An 18,900-nucleotide genomic window follows, 5' to 3' on the forward strand; every position below is an offset into this window, starting at 1 on the left:
GGGCTTAGCCAGTACTTGGATGGGAGACCAACCAAGAAAGTTGAGGGGTGCTGCTGGAAGAGGAGTTGGTGAGGTCAGCATAGGGTGCTTACCTTGTGGTCTGTGTGTGGTTTTGAGTACAGTGAGGACACTGTGCTGTAAAAATTGGATAAGACATTAAACTGGGTTGCTGCACCCGGCTTTCGAGTTTATTTGTGCAATTTACTGGTGCTCTGAGTAAACTATAAAGGGAGGATGTATTGCAGTTTTACCCTCTTCATAGCTATCAAGACAATAGAAGTTTTGTCTGGTTCATTTATCAACTCATGGTAAATATATTTTGAAAGGCTGTTGTAGAGCTTAAAGTTTAAAATTTAGTTTTCATTGTTAAAGCAATGGCTTTTTCCTTATTGATACATATCAATGAAAACTAAACACCAATAAAGAACATCAAGATGTAACCAACAGTTGTATAGTCATGTGCTACAAAAACAGTTTATATAATGTTCTTCAAGAAAGACCAATATCAATCCAGTCAAACAAGAATGCTTGTCGGAATGACTGAATTCAAGTTTAAGTGGAAACGGTATGGTAACATTGTGAGAAAAGATGACCAACTAAAGAAGTCACAAAGTGCAGAAAGTTAAAGGTGATGAAGAACCAAGCCTAAAACATAAAGAATGCAGAAACGGAAATGTAACAACTGACAAAGAGCCTGATCATCTTTTGTCCACCATGGCATCAGCTATTACAAACAATTAAATAGATACTACAGAACATAGACATTTTTGGGCTTGCTGATTAATTTTTTAATCTATTTGCTTTGTAAAAATGGTGAAATGATAACCTGCAGTTGTAGAAATACAAATAAAATGCAGCATCAAAAACAGTTAGAGAAAATGGGTAAACAATTGAGTGACATTTGTTTATCATAAAGCAGGCTAGCCAAATATATAAAAACTAGAATATGAAGAAAAGTGCAAACTAGTAAATAGCTTTTCATTAAAATAACCTGGGGTATAAAATACTGTATGTCTTCAAAACTGGAGGAAGTCTTAATCAGCTATCTGCATTTTTATCAAAATCATTTCAGCACCCCAATAATCACAACGCTATCATATGATAATGTAATATATTGCACTGTCGATTGTATTTTACTTTATATTATCTGTGACTTGAACAGCATAAACAAATTCTTAAGTTGTGTTGCCTGCCAATAAGGTTAAAGGTGTAATGTATAGATGTCCAAATTTTGATTACTAATTGCTGATATTCTCACTTCAAAAAAATTGTTTTTCCTCTTGAAAACTACTGGAATTCAGAAAATGTAGAATACTTGCAGCTGGTCTTCCTCTTCTATTGGCAGAAAAACATAACCAAGAAGGTACTGTCTAATGTCAGTTTGTGTTTATATAATGGCTAAAAAAATTTCACCCACTTGGAGGTTTTCATATTTTATTGTTATACAAACTATAAAACTATTTTTTCATGTCAGAGTGAAAACAGATCTCTGCAAAGTGGCCCAATTTAATTACAAATAGAAATGTTATTACTGTGGCACATCTAAGTCATCACTGGTGCAACCAATTGGTTTTAAAAATCAATTATTAGATTAATGGAAATCACCTTTCTGTAGTTCAGGATTTCAATCAATTTAGTAGTCTAAATGCACCTTGCCTAGAAGGAACAGCTTGTGGTGAGTCAGTGAAGTGGCCTATCCTACATAATGGAGACAAAAGAACAATCCAAGCAATTCTATGGAAAGTAGATTGAAAAGCACAAGTTGGGGGATGAATACAAGAAAAGAATCATTCACTACTACTGTATATAACAATGTGATGGTGTTATGTATTGTACATTATGCTAATTATGTTTACCCTGTTATGTGTATACATAATATGTATTCTTACCAAGAATATTCCTTGCAACTTTGATACCTGGCAATAAAGTTCAAGAAATGGAATGAGTATGACATAGCTGTAAATTTACAAAAACCAGGCCATTCACAAAAACTGAGTGACCATGCAAAAAGAACACTAGTGAGGAGGAACTGGAAGTGAAGGAATTGCAAGCTACAGTGGCTATGCATATAGGCACTGTTACCTAGGTGCTTCACCAGTTGCAGCTTTATGGGAGAGTGGCAAAGAGAAAAAACATGTCTTAGCCAGAGTTTGGTAGAAAGCACATGGGAGACTTTCAAGTCATCTGGAAGAAGGTTCAATGGTCTGATGAGAAGAAAATCTTTGGCATAAGCCAAACACTGTATTATCAAGACACAGCATCCTCCACCATGAAGCACAGTGGAGGCAGCTTTGTGCTGTGAAGATGCTTTTCTATAGCAGGCCCTGAAAGGCTTAAGATTGTAGAGGGTAAAATGAATGTAGTACATACAGGGAAGTATTAGTGGAGAACATGATGCAGTTTGCAGGAAACCTGTACCTTGGCACCAGACTTCTTTTCAAGCATAACAACCCTAAGCATAATGCCAAAGCTATACAGGAATGACTCAAAAACAACAAATGTTAATATCATGGAGTGGCCCAGTAAGAGACCAGGGACCTCATGTATAAACGGTGCGTACACACAGAAATGTTGCGTAAGAATGTTTCCACGTTCAAATCGCGATGTATAAAACCTACACTTGGCCACGCACATTTCCACGGTACCTCATACCCTGTTGTATGCAAGTTCTCCGCTTGGTTTTGCAGACTGGCGGCACCCTGCGTCAAAGCAGTGCTACTGTTCCTGTGTGGTTATCCTTTCTTTTACTGATGCGGCTTTATAAATACACAAAATTAACCCCATATTGTTTATTAGTGTAATGCATCTGATTGTAATTAACCTGTAACAATATAATGGTCCACGGAATGCCCAAACTATTCCAAATACCATAGCTGCTTTAGCATTGTTACTCTCACTGCATCATCATCTTCTTCTTTTTCTTCTTTCAGCTGCTCCCTTTAAGGGTTGCCACAGCGGATCATCTTTTTCCATATTAATCTCACTGCACCACTCCATCCACCATCCATCCATCCATCCATCCATCCTCTTCCGCTTATCCGAGGTCGGGTCGCGGTGGCAGCAGCTTAAGCAGAGAGGCCCAGACTTCCCTCTCCCGGCCACTTCTTCCAGCTCTTCGGGAGAATCCCAAAGGCGTTCCCAGGCCAGCCGGAGACATAGTCCCTCCAGCGTGTCCTGGGTCTTCCCCGGGGCCTCCTCCCGGTTGGACGTGCCCGGAACACTTCACCAGGGAGGTGTCCAGGAGGCATCCTGATCAGATGCCCGAGCCACCTCATCTGACTCCTCTCGATGAGGAGGAGCAGTGGCTCTACTCTGAGCCTCTCCCGGATGACTGAGCTTCTCATCCTATCTTTAAGGGAAAGCCCAGACACCCTGCGGAGGAAACTCATTTCAGCCGCTTGTATTCGCGATCTTGTTCTTTCGGTCACTACCCATAGCTCATGACCATAGGTGAGCGTAGGAACGTAGATCGACTGGTAAATTGAGAGCTTTGCCTTACGGCTCAGCTCCTTTTTCACCATGACAGACTGATGCAGAGCCCACATCACTGCGGATGCCACACTGATCCGACTGTCGATCTCACGCTCCATTCTTCCCTCACTCGTGAACAAGACCCCGAGATACTTAAACTCCTCCACTTGGGGCAGGATCTCTCCCCCAACCCTGAGAGGGCACTCCACCCTTTTCCGGCTGAGGACCATGGTCTCGGATTTTGAGGTGCTGATTCTCATCCCAGCCGCTTCACACTCAGCTGCGAACCGATCCAGAGAGAGCTGAAGATCACGGCCTGATGAAGCAAACAGGACAACATCATCTGCAAAAAGCAGTGACCCAATCCTGAGTCCACCAAACCGGACCCCTTCAACACCCTGGCTGCGCCTAGAAATTCTGTCCATAAAAGTTATGAACAGAATCGGTGACAAAGGGCAGCCCTGGCGAGTCCAACTCTCACTGGAAGCGGGCTCGACTTACTGCGGCAATGCGGACCAAGCTCTGACACGGTTGTACAGGACCGAACAGCTCTTATCAGGGGTCCGGTACCCCATACTCCCGAGCACCCCCACAGGATTCCCGAGGGACACGGTCGAATGCCTTTTCCAAGTCCACAAAACACATGTAGACTGGTGGGCAAACTCCCATGCACCCTCAGGACTCTGCTAAGGGTGAAGAGCTGGTCCACTGTTCCGACCAGGGCGAAAACCACACTGTTCCTCCTGAATCCGAGGTTCGACTATCCGGCGGACCCTCCTCTCCAGAACCCCGAATAGACTTTTCCAGGGAGGCTGAGGAGTGTGATCCCTCTATAGTTGGAACACACCCTCCGGTCCCCTTTTTAAAGAGGGGGACCACCACCCCGTCTGCCAATCCAGAGGCACTGTCCCGATGTCCATGCGATGTTGCAGAGGCGTGTCAACCAAGACAGTCCTACAACATCCAGAGCCTTAAGGAACTCGGCGTATCTCATCCACCCCGGGCCCTGCCACCAAGGAGTTTTTTGACCACCTCGGTGACTTCAGTCCCAGAGATGGGAGAGCCCACCTCAGAGTCCCCAGGCTCTGCTTCCTCATTGGAAGGCATGTTAGTGGGATTGAGGAGGTCTTGAAGTACTCCCCCACCGACCCTAGCGTCTGAGTGAGGTCAGCAGCGCACCATCCCACCATATACGGTGTTGACACTGCACTGCTTCCCCTCCTGAGACGCGGACGGTGGACCAGAATCTCCTCGAAGCCGTCCAAAGTCGTTCTCCATGGCCTCCAAACTCCTCCCATGCCCGAGTTTTGCCTCAGCAACAACGAAGCCGCATTCGCTTGGCCTGCGGTACCTATCAGCTGCCTCCAGAGACCCACAGGACAAAAAGTCCTATAGGACTCCTTCTTCAGCTTGACGGCATCCCTCACGCGGTGTCCACCAACGGGTTCGGGGATTGCCGCCACGACAGGCACCGACCACCTTGCGGCCACAGCTCCGGTCAGCCGCCTCAACAATAGAGGCACGGAACATGGCCCATTCGGACTCAATGTCCCCCACCTCCCTGCCGGAGGTGGGAGTTGAAGCTACTTCTGACAGGGGACTCTGCCAGCCATTCCCAGCAGACCCTCACAAGACGTTTAGGCCTACCAGGTCTGACCGGCATCTTCCCCCACCATCGAAGCCAACTCACCACCAGGTGGTGATCAGTTGACAGCTCCCCCCTCTCTTCACCCGAGTGTCCAAGACATATGGCCGCAAGTCCGACGACACGACCACAAAGTCGATCATTGACCTGAGGCCTAGGGTGTCCTGGTGCCAAGTGCACATATGAACACCCTTATGCTTGAATATGGTGTTCGTTATGGACAATCCGTGACAAGCACAGAAGTCCAATAACAAAACACCGCTCGGGTTCAGATCGGGGGGGCCATTCCTCCCAATCACACCCTTCCAGGTCTCACTGTCATTGCCCACATGAGCATTGAAGTCTCCCAGCAAAATGAGGGAATCCCAGAAGGTATGCCCTCTAGCACCCCTCAGAGACTCCAAAAAGGGTGGATACTCCAAACTGCTGTTCGGTGCATACGCACAAACAACAGTCAGGACCCTTCCCCCCACCCGAAGGCAGAGGGAGGCCACCCTCTCGTCCACCGGGGTAAACCCCAATGCACAGGCTCCAAGTCGGGGGGCAATAAGTATGCCCACACCTGCTCAGCGCCTCTCACCGGGGGCAACTCCAGAGTGGTAGAGAGTCCAGCCCGTACGGACCTCGCATTTCAGAAACAGTTTCATCCCAAGAACTATAAATGCACTCAATCAATTGCTCCTTGTAGAACGGTTTGTACTTATAAGTACAATTACCCCACTGTAAACTTGCACTACAGTTATAATATTGCACAACCTGCACCACTTTATAAAGCATGTATTTACATATGATGACTATATCATTTTTAAGATGAAATGCAGCAAAATATGTTGATATTATACAGATAAACCTTTAACTTCATTTAAATAATCTGTATTGTTAATAATTAAACATGCAAGGACATGGTGCCACAAAGCTAGCAAATTCACGTATTGTTCCTGCCTCGCGCTGTTTATTTGCCGAGGCTGGCGCGACACTGGAAGGATAGAAGGATAGAATAATTAAACACGTAGTATGAAGATATTTCAATGTTCCTTAAACGTTTTGAAGAATTGTCGTTTTAAGCTTACAGATGGCTTAATATCTATTACAGAGTTGATTGTGTGGTGATTGGGTATTTGGGGAAAGAAAAGTAAGGACAAGAATTGGAGGTTAGGGCATTTGAAAGAGACAGTACTGCTACAATAAATTATTTCATCGAAGGTTGCGCATAGCGCAGCAGCATCTTGTGTGAGACATGAACAATCAATCACTGTGCCAGCGTGTTCCCATGTTTAATAACATGCTTTCATTCCAATCATCATGAAAATGATATCACGTATACATCTCAGTATTTTAATTATTCAGAGAGCTGTAATATCACGAATGTAATGAATTCTGTGTCCTGTCGGAGAAAGAGAAAGAACGGAAGCACGTAGTGATTCACACACATAGAGCACATAGAAGATCAAATACAAAGCATTTAACATGCTACTTTAGTTACAATGGGATTTGAGAAACTAGTAAATTAAATGATTTTATGATGAAGTTTATGATGTTCTACTTTAATGACAAAATAAACTACGTGATTGAAGTGGAAATTTCGAGATTAAAGTTGACATTTCGTGCTTTTTTCCCCACCGTGTGCCAATTTTTTTTTTGTCTGTACCCTAATAAGCTTTCACATGACAATCGGCCGATGGGCTACAACTCGCCTTTTCACGGTGACTTTGATATGTGAGTTCTTTTTTATTTTGGTACTGTGCGACTTTGCGAACTTGAGCTTTCGAGTTTCTCTGACACGCAATGTCACTCGATCAACTTCCTTTTGTTGTTTATACCACTATTTAAATCAACAAATAGTATATTTTTCCTTTGTCTCCACTTGGTATTCGCTGAAATTCTTATATTTTCCCCCGTGCTTTTCCCAGAACGCTGAGCTTAAGGGCTATTTATATTGATTTTCATATTTAAAGAGGCGTAATTCTGGGAGGAATTGTGGCAGGACAGCAGGCTCGTGCACGAGCGTTACTTTTCACGCTGACCAGGATTTATGTAGCGGAAGAACGTGGAAGCTGGAGTACGCACAGATTCCTGCATCTGGATTTTTCTGTGCGTAAACAGATTTCGGCTTTTGTGCTTACGTCATGTTATAGTGCGAATTCTACGCACGACGTTATGCCTGAGGCCCCAGATCTCAAACCACATAAAAATGTGGCTGTACTTGAAAAAGGCTGTTCTCTCATGATCACCAAGCAATCTGTAAAAAGCTTGAGCAGATTGGCAGTGAATGGGGAAAAAAAACTGCAGTGTCCAACAAAGCTGATCAAGACTTCTGAACACTGACTCAGTGCTGCCATGACTGTCAACAGTGCATCTACTAAATACTGGCTAAAAAGGGTGAATTCTTATGTGATCAATTATTTTCTATTTGTAAATATATTAAGCTACTTTGCAGAGATCTGCTTTCACTTAGACATTAGAGTCTTTTTCTGTTGATCAATATCAAACAAGGCAAATTTAATCCAGTGTTTCACAGTTGTATACCAATAAAATATGAACACTTCCAAGGGCTGAATACTTTTAAAAGGCACTGTAAGTTGATAATTAAACCAAAATCACAAGGATCAAAAATGTAATTACAGAAAATGTATTGGTCTATGACTTTAGTTAAACCTAGTCCATAGGTACTTCAACTTCCATTGACTTTTGACTTTTTTTCTATCACTCATACAGTAGGGACAGAAGGTGAAATTCACAAATTTCAGGTCAAAAATAAAACCCTGGACATCAGATGTGTAAAGCAGCATTGATCCTTCCATCCATGTACCATAAACTAAGCTGACAATTACTGAAATTAGAACTGACTTAATTCAGAAATTGATTTGAAATAGTGTTTTACATGATACAAAAAATAAACATTCTTGGCTGATATTTGTAAGATTAAAGATGGTATGCAATAAATCCAGATTCCTAGAATTTCTTAGATTTTGCACATGAAAAGATAGCAGTACTGAATTAGCTACTGGGGAAGAGGAAGAAGTGCAAAAAATGTGGGTTTCCCTTTTGTCAGAATGATTGTGTTTCTGACTGGAAGTTCCATGTGAGCAGTTACTTTAGTCACAGATAATTACTGTTATACAAAGTATGATATCGTACCAAAAACCTCTGGCTTCTCCTCTTGCACAAGAGGGTACCACAAGTATGTAAGCAACTGTATATTTACCAGCCAAATGAGTCTTCTTTCTTTTTGATTGTTACAAATAACTGGACATCTGCTCTGCAATTGCTTTTTTAATAAAAAAATAAAATAAAATATATATATATATAGTATATATATATAGTAGTTACATACACATTTACATAATTAAGGGAGGGTGGGGGCAGTTGTGGCATGATCCTGTAGCCACCAGTCATGTAGTTTGACATTCCAACAGATTTGATCTGGCCTAAAGTTGCAGCAGTAAGCTGATATGTGTGTGACAGCCAACAACTAATGAGTGCTCAACTGGAATGCATAATACATAGAATGTGATCACAATGAAAAAAGGAATGCAGCAGTTCTGGACCTTGCAAACAGAAGAGGTTTGTCAGTCTGATGTCTTGCATCCATTATATTGCCACTTCACGTCTCTGGAAAGCATTCACTCAAGCACCAGTGCCGCCTGAAACCTTGTCAATTAGATGGCATTATGGAGCAAGAACCAAATACTTTGAAAACATAAAATTATACCGTGAAGTTTTTACCAAGTAGTGTAATTTGTTGTCCCCTACAATTTCTACTCTTGTAAACTGACATTACCAAGATGATGAGATTCAGCAACTGCATTTGACAAGTTTGTTATCTTCTCTGACTCCATGTCATGTAATGTGACATCAGCTTTATTCTTTTTGCAAACCACCAGAAACCTCTCTGGTCCTATCATGATCCATAGTGTGAGGTTATTTGTCTGAGACTGCTAATCACAGTTGACAGGTCAGCTCCAAACAGAATAAAGATGATTGAAAACAATTTCAGTGTCTGAGGTATATATAAAGGCAACTTTTCTGAGATAAAATGCGCAGTATTTTGCAATTACTTTAGAAGGTTTGGCGTTTTACCTTTCATGCACAGCACTTCACAGTGCAAAACATAATATTACAGCACATAAATGAATGTCATATTATTAAATAATACTGACTTTGCTATATTTCTAAGACACAATGTTTGACAAAATAAGATCTGGGACCTTGCAATCCTTAACTGGATTAAGTGGCTTGGAGAAAGTTACATTTTATCTTCTTGTTGCAAGCACACATGCAGTGTATATATATATATATATATATATTTTAACACAAAGTGTCAATAGCGGTGGTTTTTTTTTTTTTAAATATTCAAATAAAAAATTTAACACACACAGGTATTTCATAAAGCACACCCAGATTCCTAAAAGGATGTCTTAAATATTTTTACTGACTTATAAAACTGCCTTTACCAAAACAGACACGCAATACAGGAAATACATTTACAAGTCACTATCTGGAGAGCGGCATTCGCCACAAGTTTTCATTACAAACATGGCTATAGGGTGTTTTAAACTCTTAATTATATTCCTCTGGAATTACAGTTACTGTTTTTGCATGTCTGTATGTTGAACAAATACAGAACAGAAAAGAAAAAAACAGTTTAATGAATCTTTGCAGCCAATACTGCGATTAGCATTTTACTCTTGAGTGTTCTCCATCAATGCTGTGCCCAACTCGGTTATATTCCTTCATGAAATTTGCATGTCCCCTCAACAGGTTTCTCCACAACACCCATAATTCTGCTTGCTTGGCAATTCTAAAATTAGTTTTGTCAGTTATTTTGCAGAAATACTCCCTGTGATGGACTAGAATTCCAGCCATGGGCGGCTCATGGCATGCAAGCTTTACTACCAGTTTAGGCAATGAACACATCGTTCCCAGCGCTATAAAAATCAACGAAAATAGATGAATCCTTGTATTTCTTGATGTATTCAATCTCTCCTGGTGAGTCTGATGAGGTCTTCCTGCCATACGTCTGCCTAAATATTCATAAAACAAACACAAGAAAGCAGAGACAAATGCAAATAACAACAGGAACTCAGTCTAAGAAATGTGTGCTATCAAAAGAACCTGTGATATGTTAACCACCGTTCAAATACACATAAGGCAACAGTCAGTTTTCAAGGATTCTGAAGTCACTAAATAAATTGTGTAAACAAAGCTTGTTCAGATAAAGATAAAAAATTTCAGAGACTTGACATGAAACAGAAGATGTGTAACCACATAAGGATTTTAAATCGCTCAAAATCCTTACTCGCTCTAGGAAAAGGGAAAAAAAGCTATGCAGTCACTTCTTTAAGAATACATATTGATTATCCTGGTACAGAGAAAAAGATTTAAACTGGCCTTATGATAAATGTAGATCATCTTATCTACACACATTTAATTAAATTAATTTTTATGCACACCATTTCCACACATTCAGAGCACTGTACATATACATGTATGTTTGTGTATCTATGAATATAGATGGCTGCTTAGGTTTGCTGTTTTTCAGACTCTTCCTGCACCAAATTGTGGTAAAAAAATAAGACAAGATAAGCAAAGCCCCCTTAGCACTGGTTCAATTATCACCATAAACCTACCTACCTTTGGCATGATTTAGAAGTAAATAAATTCCTATGCTTTAGATGTTAACTTTGATTCCACACGAACTACTGCTCATGTGTGAAAACATTACATATTAACCATGACATTTTAAAATGCAACTTGATGTATAACAGAGCCACCTGTAAGCTCTTATATTAATTACAGAAGCAAGTTTAATGCACATCAAGTGTGGATTTATGGGTTCATTATTGTCACGTACAGAAATATTCTTACTTGCAAAGGATTTGCACATAATCAAGTAACCAGAACATTTTTATACTTTAGGGGCAGAATTATAAATTTTGTCCTGCACAAGTTTTCATGCCAAAGATTCAATTTAGAATCAATGGTCTTTAAATATAAATCTTTGATTATTTATAGAAGACTGTAACACTTGAGTAAATTAGGCATTTTTGTTTTTAAAGCATTCACTCCCTCAACATCTGTTTTTCCTGGAAGAACCTCTGAACCTCCAACCCATACACAGGATATTCTTTAGTATGTGCAACACTACAAATTAACTATAAAGCACAAGAGAGAAAGAAAAAGCAGACCTGCATATAACTAAACATTATGTACACAAAAGCTGAAAGAATATTCTACTGCCATACTGCTCAAGGATAGTTTTTTGCCTTATACCAGCTATTGCTGGAATAGCCCTGGTTCAACAAGCCAACATGTGGTTTATGTAAGTTCAGAAAACAAAGGGATAAAAGAAAGCACTGGACAGAGAGTAGTATGGTTGCATCAATAATATGACATAGCCCTTCTAAAACACTTATATAATGTGGAACAGAACTGTCCATTTTAATGTTAAACATTATGATTTCAACTCAGATAGTGAAAGTTATATATCAGCACAAGGTAATGTCTAAAACACTGAGAGGCAGAATATGACTCGTATTACTTTTTCTAATTGCAAAGTCTATGATCAGATCCCCAAAACTAATCTTATGTAACATATCTGTTTCTATACTTAGTAGAGATACAGCATCCACCCTGCCTTGTTGCACAGTAGTTCTATTGGGATTTTTATTATATTACAACTGAGAAAATGAATGCTCAGCTTAGCAATTTATCACCATTTAAATTTTATCTATATATCTATCTATCTCTACGGTGGGCTGGCACCCTGCCCGGGGTTTGTTTCCTGCCTTGTACCCTGTGTTGGCTGGGATTGGCTCCAGCAGACACCCCCGTGACCCTGTGGTTAGGATATAGTGGGTTGGATAACAGATGGCTGGATACATACATACATGTATATACTTTTTCATTTAATGTGGGAGACCATTTTTGTGGAACCTAGTTCAACTGAACCATTTGCAGTTTTCTACCAGATGGTCCATGTCTGGAAAATGTCTGTGGTGCCCTCCTTCCCTTGATGCCCTAAATACATCCTTATTTTGCTTAATGGTTAATCCAGCCCTAATATTAATAAACAAATCCTACCTAGGGATGTCAGTTTAGTCACATTCTAAAAATCTGCAAACAAAAAACAAAAAAAAGGCAACTGCAACATTCAGATAGGGAGTTCTGACCAATTTTTACCTTAAACCTTACCTTAAACTTACCAGTGCCCAGCTACTGTTTACATTCCAGCTTGTTTAATTTGAATTCCTAACTGTCTACATGTACAGCAGTCAAAGATACTGCTTCATAGAGTCACAGCTCCAAAGACCTGGATTTATTTCTTAGTCACAGTGAATGCAGAATTAGAAGATTCTACTTTAAAGTTTTCTCTGGATGCACAAGTTTCCTTAAATAACCCAAAGTTGTGAGGCTTAAACTAGTCAAGAGTTCTCCCTTCCTGTACCAATGCTGGTATGACTGACAGTGGCTCCCTGCAACTTTGCCACTGAAAAATAACATGGTCATAAAAATGACTCAAAGCACAAAATTTACATTCAGATTTAGCTTCTAATGCAGAAGAGGTTGTTTTGATTTGTGATATATTCCCACAAGGGTATATCCACTATCATGAGCCTTCTGATATTTTATAAACGGTTTCCAACAAACAGGTTCAAGTAATAAAAACAATAAGCAGCACCTCAGCTAAACCAATTACTAAGTGGGCTTTATCAACTCTCTTTTAAAGAAGGTTTATTTCTGACAGAGGATTCTTGAAAAAATAATAATTGGAATTGCTCGAGAATATTTTTCCATTTATCATAAATTCTATTACGATATTCATTATGCAGTCTCTTGCACTAACAAATACATCTAATCTTTTCACAATAACTTTATTTGAAGATTTTAATCTATAAGGAAATTAAAATATAATTTACACAATAAAGAACATCTGGTGTCCCAGGGACATAGACATCAAAGGGCCCACTTTAGAGTTACTCATTTAAGAGAATTAACCTACAGAAGGTCAGAAATAAAGCTGCTAAGCACAAAAAAAAAAGTATTGACTCTATTCAATACTTTTAACAGGAAATACAATTTAAATGTAAAGTGACTAAGGGTTTTTATCTCAGTCATTTTGACTCTTAAAACATTTATTTAGAAAACAATATTAAATATATTAATAGTTCTAAGAGAGTTTAAAATATATGATATTAACATAATTGCAATGGAATTCAGTGTTCCTTGAGAACACACAATATGTTTATTCAACATATAGCAAATATGTAGCAGCAAAATTAAGGAATTAAAGCAAATGACCTACAGCAACTATATTAAAAAATCCTGTCAGTACAGAGCTAGTACACTTCAAACCATTTATCAGTTGTCATTATCTTTCATTTTGAAGAGAAGTATTAATTGCTGATGAATTGCCTTTTAAAATTAAGGAAACATAAAAGATGCTTTATTGGTTTACATTATATGTTTACTACAAAAAAATGTAAAACTGAAGTTTGTGGCTATTATCCAATATGCTACACAGACATGTTCATGTCTTCCCTTATTGTCCTAACGAATTACAAGTATCACAGCACCTTCAAACAAAGAGCTGCATTTAGTCCACCTTAAATATGTTAATGCCCAGGCTAGCTGGATTAATACTATAATGATTTTAACTACAGAATCTCACATCAATTGCTGGTATTTAGCATACAGTATATTGTTGGTATTGAAAAGAAAGAGAAATGCAGTGTCAACTCTGAGATACACTACCAGAATATTTTTTTTCCTCCCAAGGGAGACAAACTTTGATATTAATACAGCACTGGAATCATTTCAATAAAGATGACCAGACAGCTCATGTTCTTTTAGGTTTTCCTACGATAATGTTCCATATGGTTCCCTGGTTAAGTGGATTATGATTGGAAATATTGATATTTTTCTGAATTAAAACAGTAATTACGCAACATAGCATTTTGCAAAAAACAGTTCTTGTGCTAAAATGTAACATTACTTCAAAGCTTCTGAAAAGACTGTAAATGTTTTACATTGTGAAACAGTGTTCCTTCAACATTTCTATAACAAAAAGAGAAAACTGCATAACAGTCAATAGATAGTTTTATGCCTTTGTAACCTCTGGTTTTTCATATTTAAAGTAGTATCTAATACACATATTATGTACATTTCTACAAATAGAAATATGGTTATTGCCATGAACTTAACCATATTTTAAATAAAACTGAAGTGAAAAGCTTGTTTCCTTAATAAAAAAGCTGAACTACAGCATAAGTATTTATTACCTTCATTCATTAATAAGATAACCCAAAAAAGGGTTTATAGATAATTGAATAAGTAATACACAGAGTAAAATTTACTTGCTGGTTTCATGAACTGCATGACACTTTCAAGTGGACAGCATTCATTGCCATTATCACTGAGACACTTGGAATCAGACCACCATTATAAAACATTTTCTAATCCATTTAACATATTCAGCATCACAGATGTGTAGAGCCTATCCTAGCAGAATGAGACACAAAGCAGGAAAAATAGCCATGGACAGGGTCTGTCTATCATAAGACTATGTCACGTACACACCCAGACTCACACTGGGACAATTTGGAAGCGCCAATCATTCTAATTAGCCTGTCTTTGAGGAAACAAGAGGAACCACCTCACACAGACTCAAGAGAGACTGTGCAAACTCCACATGGACAACAACCAGGAGTGGGATTCAACCCTGGGATGCTGGATCTGTGAGGCAGGAGCAATACCTACCATGCCACCTTTATATGTTGCACAATTACTACTTTTAGAAGTGTTAAGAAACATGTTTAAAAATGACTACATACGTATTATAGTACATACAGTAGGGTTTTTCTTTTATTTTTGAGATTTTTATGTCTACTTGCAAATATGTACAGTGCTCTAAGCATGTAAATGGAAATTGCACTATACAAAAAAAAATTTAATTGAAATATTGCTGTTTGCTATTCATATTCCAATATCCTATAGGTAACAGATACTGTACCAGTAATTGAGAAGTATTAAAAGAGGGAAACCAAAGAGGATGATTTTTTTTTTTTTAAAAAGCATTACACTTCTGACACCTAAGGCAGAGTTCATGCTACCAGAAGAGAATTAATCCAGGCCCACAAAATCTATAGCAAGTCATAGATTTTTCTTCTTTTTAACTGTAAGGTAATAAAATATCATACATGTTTAAAAAGAGAAAAATAACACAAAAAATAAAATTTGTCACAAAAAAGGGAAAAAGAACAAAAAGGAACAGTCATTTTTTTAAGTTGAATTAAATAGTTCCAATTAATGCTTTTTTTTTTTTTTTTTAAGTATTCTTTTCTTTCAATATGATATAGTAAAAATACAAGCTTCTCAAAGGCTGGGTCTTTCTACTATGGCTGGCCTTCTATATAGGGAAAGCGGCAAAAGATCCATGATACTGATTAGCCTCCAGGTGAATTATGTAATTTCCCTCCCTTTATCCCCAGTGTAATAACTTAGGTCGTTGTGTTTTGGTGAGGGGAAAAAAAAAAAAAAAAAGGACACCAAAAGGCAGTAATGTCCGGTGCCTTAGCAAAATTTGGTGGGGAAGGTGTTTATGGGAGGCGGTGCTAACATCACTTGGAAGAGTTCAGACTACAAAGTTTCTCCACTTTTTGGCTATTGGAACAGAATACAAAAATATGTACACTTTTTTCCCCCAATCTGCTGTTCTTGCCTCTGCCTGTAAAAGAAAACACATACATAAAAGCTGAAAATGTTTATTTTATCTTTATGACAAAAAGGCATACTTTGCATTAAAAATTAAAACATTTTGTTCACTAAAGGGCTGATTAATTTAAATAGCCCACATGCTCATTTAATTCAGGGTACAAACATTTAAGGTAAAAAGAAAAATGCACTTCCAGCTCTAGCTAAACTCCAGTAACTACTTTTAAAATTGGTAAAGTTTTAAGTAGAAATTTCTGTAACACTTTTACCTAATTGCCATTTTGCTGCAGAGGTGGATTGGTGCCCCCATGGTCAATTCCAGCCCTCTCTCGACTACGACTCTCTCGTTCCTCATCTTCCTCATCTCTTTCTTCATTACCACTGTGATTCTTACAATAAAGTCTGTATGATAAAAAAAAAAATCAATTTTATGTTTACAAATGGAATGACTAAATATGAAAACATAAGGAAGTTGAATTAAAATCCAAATACTCTCCATTTGATTTATGTTGAGTGAGAAAACATAAAAAACAGACTTTAAATAAATGCATAATTTTTTGACAAGAAAATCTGAACTGATGTTATGGAACTGGGGTTAGGGGCACCTTACAAGAGCAAATTAAACTTTTATGTGTAAAAGAAAAACATACTGTATACATCCAAAAACCTTTGTTCATATTTTTCAATTTTACGTACAACATAATTTGAATTTAACAGAATGCTAACAACTAAAAAAAGATGAACTGTACCCTTTGCATTGTTTTGTATATTGCTTAAACTAAGTGCATCGCATATTGAGTGAGGAGGTAGACATTGAAGCCTATTTTAATTTGTAATACTGCAAACAAACTAGAAAAAAAAGTATCTTAAATATACCATGGCAACATTTTAAACAATTGTAACTGGCTCTTCTAAATTTAAGTGTATTTAATATGTAAACTGATTACTTGTGAAACTGGAGTTTTACACATTTAAAAAAAAAAAAACAACAAAAAAAAAACTCTAACAACAGGGCTTTTAAAGTGATGGGAAAAAAACTTAATTAGCAGTGAAAACTGGTCACTGATTACGAAAAGGGTTAGAATGAAAACCTGTAGCCACTGCGGCAGACCAGGCCTCGAGTTCGCCATCCCTGGACTAGTGACAATAGCACACAATACATGCAGCACACACAAAATACAAAAATACAGAGTGAATATAACATCATACATTAAACACAACATCAGAAGATTTATGCAAGAAACATGCATTATCAGCAGGAGTGCCTACTGAACAGTCCTATGACCTGTGGATAAAAAAAAAAAAACTTGTCTCCAAATCTAAGTGTTAAAATGTCCTGAACCATTTGAGAGAATAGAGGAGAAAGAACAGTAAGTGTAGGATGGGTGAAATCTTCAATACTAAATTCCACATCAGTGCTTGTTATATATATGTCTTTACAAGAAAGGGAGTTGTCCTGCTACTAGATTATTGAGCTAGTTTCACAACAGCAGATAGATAGTGATGGGTATCGAAAACTAGTATTAAACTAGGACAGGTTCCTGTCCGGTCAGTACCAAAATATCAGCAAGCTCCTGGACAAATGGTGCCGCTATCTGTATTTTTGTAACGCAAGTCATTCCAAAATTACCAGCATTTAATACCTAACCATTGCCTAATGATGACTACACCGCACGTGTCAGGTGATCACATTTAAGTCCTGTAGCTGCATGTGTAGAAAAGTGTAATCTGTCTTTTGTAATTTTTTTTTTTTAGTTTTTAGTTATGAACTCCCCCAAAGATTGATTATACTTGTATATAGTTTGTAGCATCTAGTGCTGGGCAGTATGACCAAAATTCTATATCATGGTATTTTTCAAAATTGCACAGGTTTCACGGTATTCAACGGTATTTTTTTCCCCATGCACGAGTTAACCACATTTTTCACTGCAATTACTGCAGTAGACTGGCTAAGAATAACCTATTCCACTGTCATGAGAATTGTATTTTGTACAAAAAAAAAACCATTGTAATGTGCACACAAGTATTAATACAGGTTTGCATGGCCCCATAAAGTGATAGTTTTCAATGGGGTGGCACAAAAAAAAAAAAAAAGAAGGAATCGCACTGCATGACAGTTGCAGTCAAAATATTGAAACTTTTTACTGAACAAATTTTGCAAACAACTAAAATTTTGACAACAAATTGCCTAAAGAGGCATTTGGACTTAGTAAAATATCCAGAGGTTCTTGTCAAAAGTTGTATTGCACTGAACATGTCTTAGAAAAGAAACAATTGGTAAATATTTTTTGAAAACAAAATACACTTTTTGTTAATGTTAACAATCTATGTCCACTGACATGTTAAAGTGACTTTTTAAACAACTTTACCATCATTAAACTGCATAATATTTAAACTAATAAATAATAAAAATAAAATAAATAATAGTGCAACTTCCAGTAATAATACTATTACTTCAAAACTTCAAGCCCAGGTACATTACACAGTATTCACCAAAATAAAATAAAACAAGTGCAACTTGGTGAGGAGATCTTTACCAACTGAACCGTTATTAAGGCAAATTGCATTAATATGGACCTTGCTTAAAGATAAGCTATATACATAAATAAAACTGCAACTTACATTTATAATGCTATTTGTGGTATAGTGGGTCCACGAATTAAAAAAAAAAAAAAAACCACAAAGGTCAGCTTTTAAATCCAGTTCGCCGTGTCTATATCCGTAGGCACGATTGCACGACTGCGGGGAGTTGATGAGGTGATTGGGGCGAGTCGCACCCGATCATTCTCAATTTCTTCGTTGGCTTACTGCGCCGTGTGAATAAGGCGCTGCACCCACGTAGACGTATATTTATGGGCCGGCAGGATAGGGGGAAGGAAAAAAGAAGATAGAACACAAGGAGTTTAAAGAAAGGAAAAGGCAGTCATGGGAGACGATCCAGACACCAGGAAGGAGTAGGCAGCACAAGCTGGGGCTCCATGAGGGAGCGCAGGCTTAGGCGATCTATGGGCTGGTTCACCTAATGACTAAGTGTGTAGAGTTGGGCGAGCGAAATGTAAGACCTCCCAATG

The 18,900-nt window shown here is 38.2% G+C and overlaps 1 protein-coding gene across 3 annotated transcripts in view; it reads right to left on the reverse strand.

Moving 5' to 3' along the window:
• Positions 1 to 9,498: 9,498 nt before the first annotated feature.
• Positions 9,499 to 18,900, reverse strand: part of phf6 (PHD finger protein 6) — a 45,659-nt gene continuing 36,257 nt past the window's right edge. For 2 of the 3 annotated variants that reach the window (XM_039766213.1, XM_039766212.1), the window contains exons 10-11: positions 16,099 to 16,231; positions 15,429 to 15,842 (exon numbers count right to left, since the gene is read on the reverse strand). In XM_039766213.1, the coding sequence (XP_039622147.1) occupies positions 16,099 to 16,231 (133 nt within the window). In that variant the 3' untranslated portion in view covers positions 15,429 to 15,842. Of the gene's footprint in view, positions 10,141 to 15,428; positions 15,843 to 16,098; positions 16,232 to 18,900 lie in introns of those variants that run through there. The other variant, XM_039766211.1, reaches the window with a different exon arrangement.

The sequence above is a fragment of the Polypterus senegalus genome, chromosome 10 (assembly GCF_016835505.1).
Source record: "Polypterus senegalus isolate Bchr_013 chromosome 10, ASM1683550v1, whole genome shotgun sequence".
Lineage (NCBI taxonomy): Eukaryota > Metazoa > Chordata > Cladistia > Polypteriformes > Polypteridae > Polypterus > Polypterus senegalus.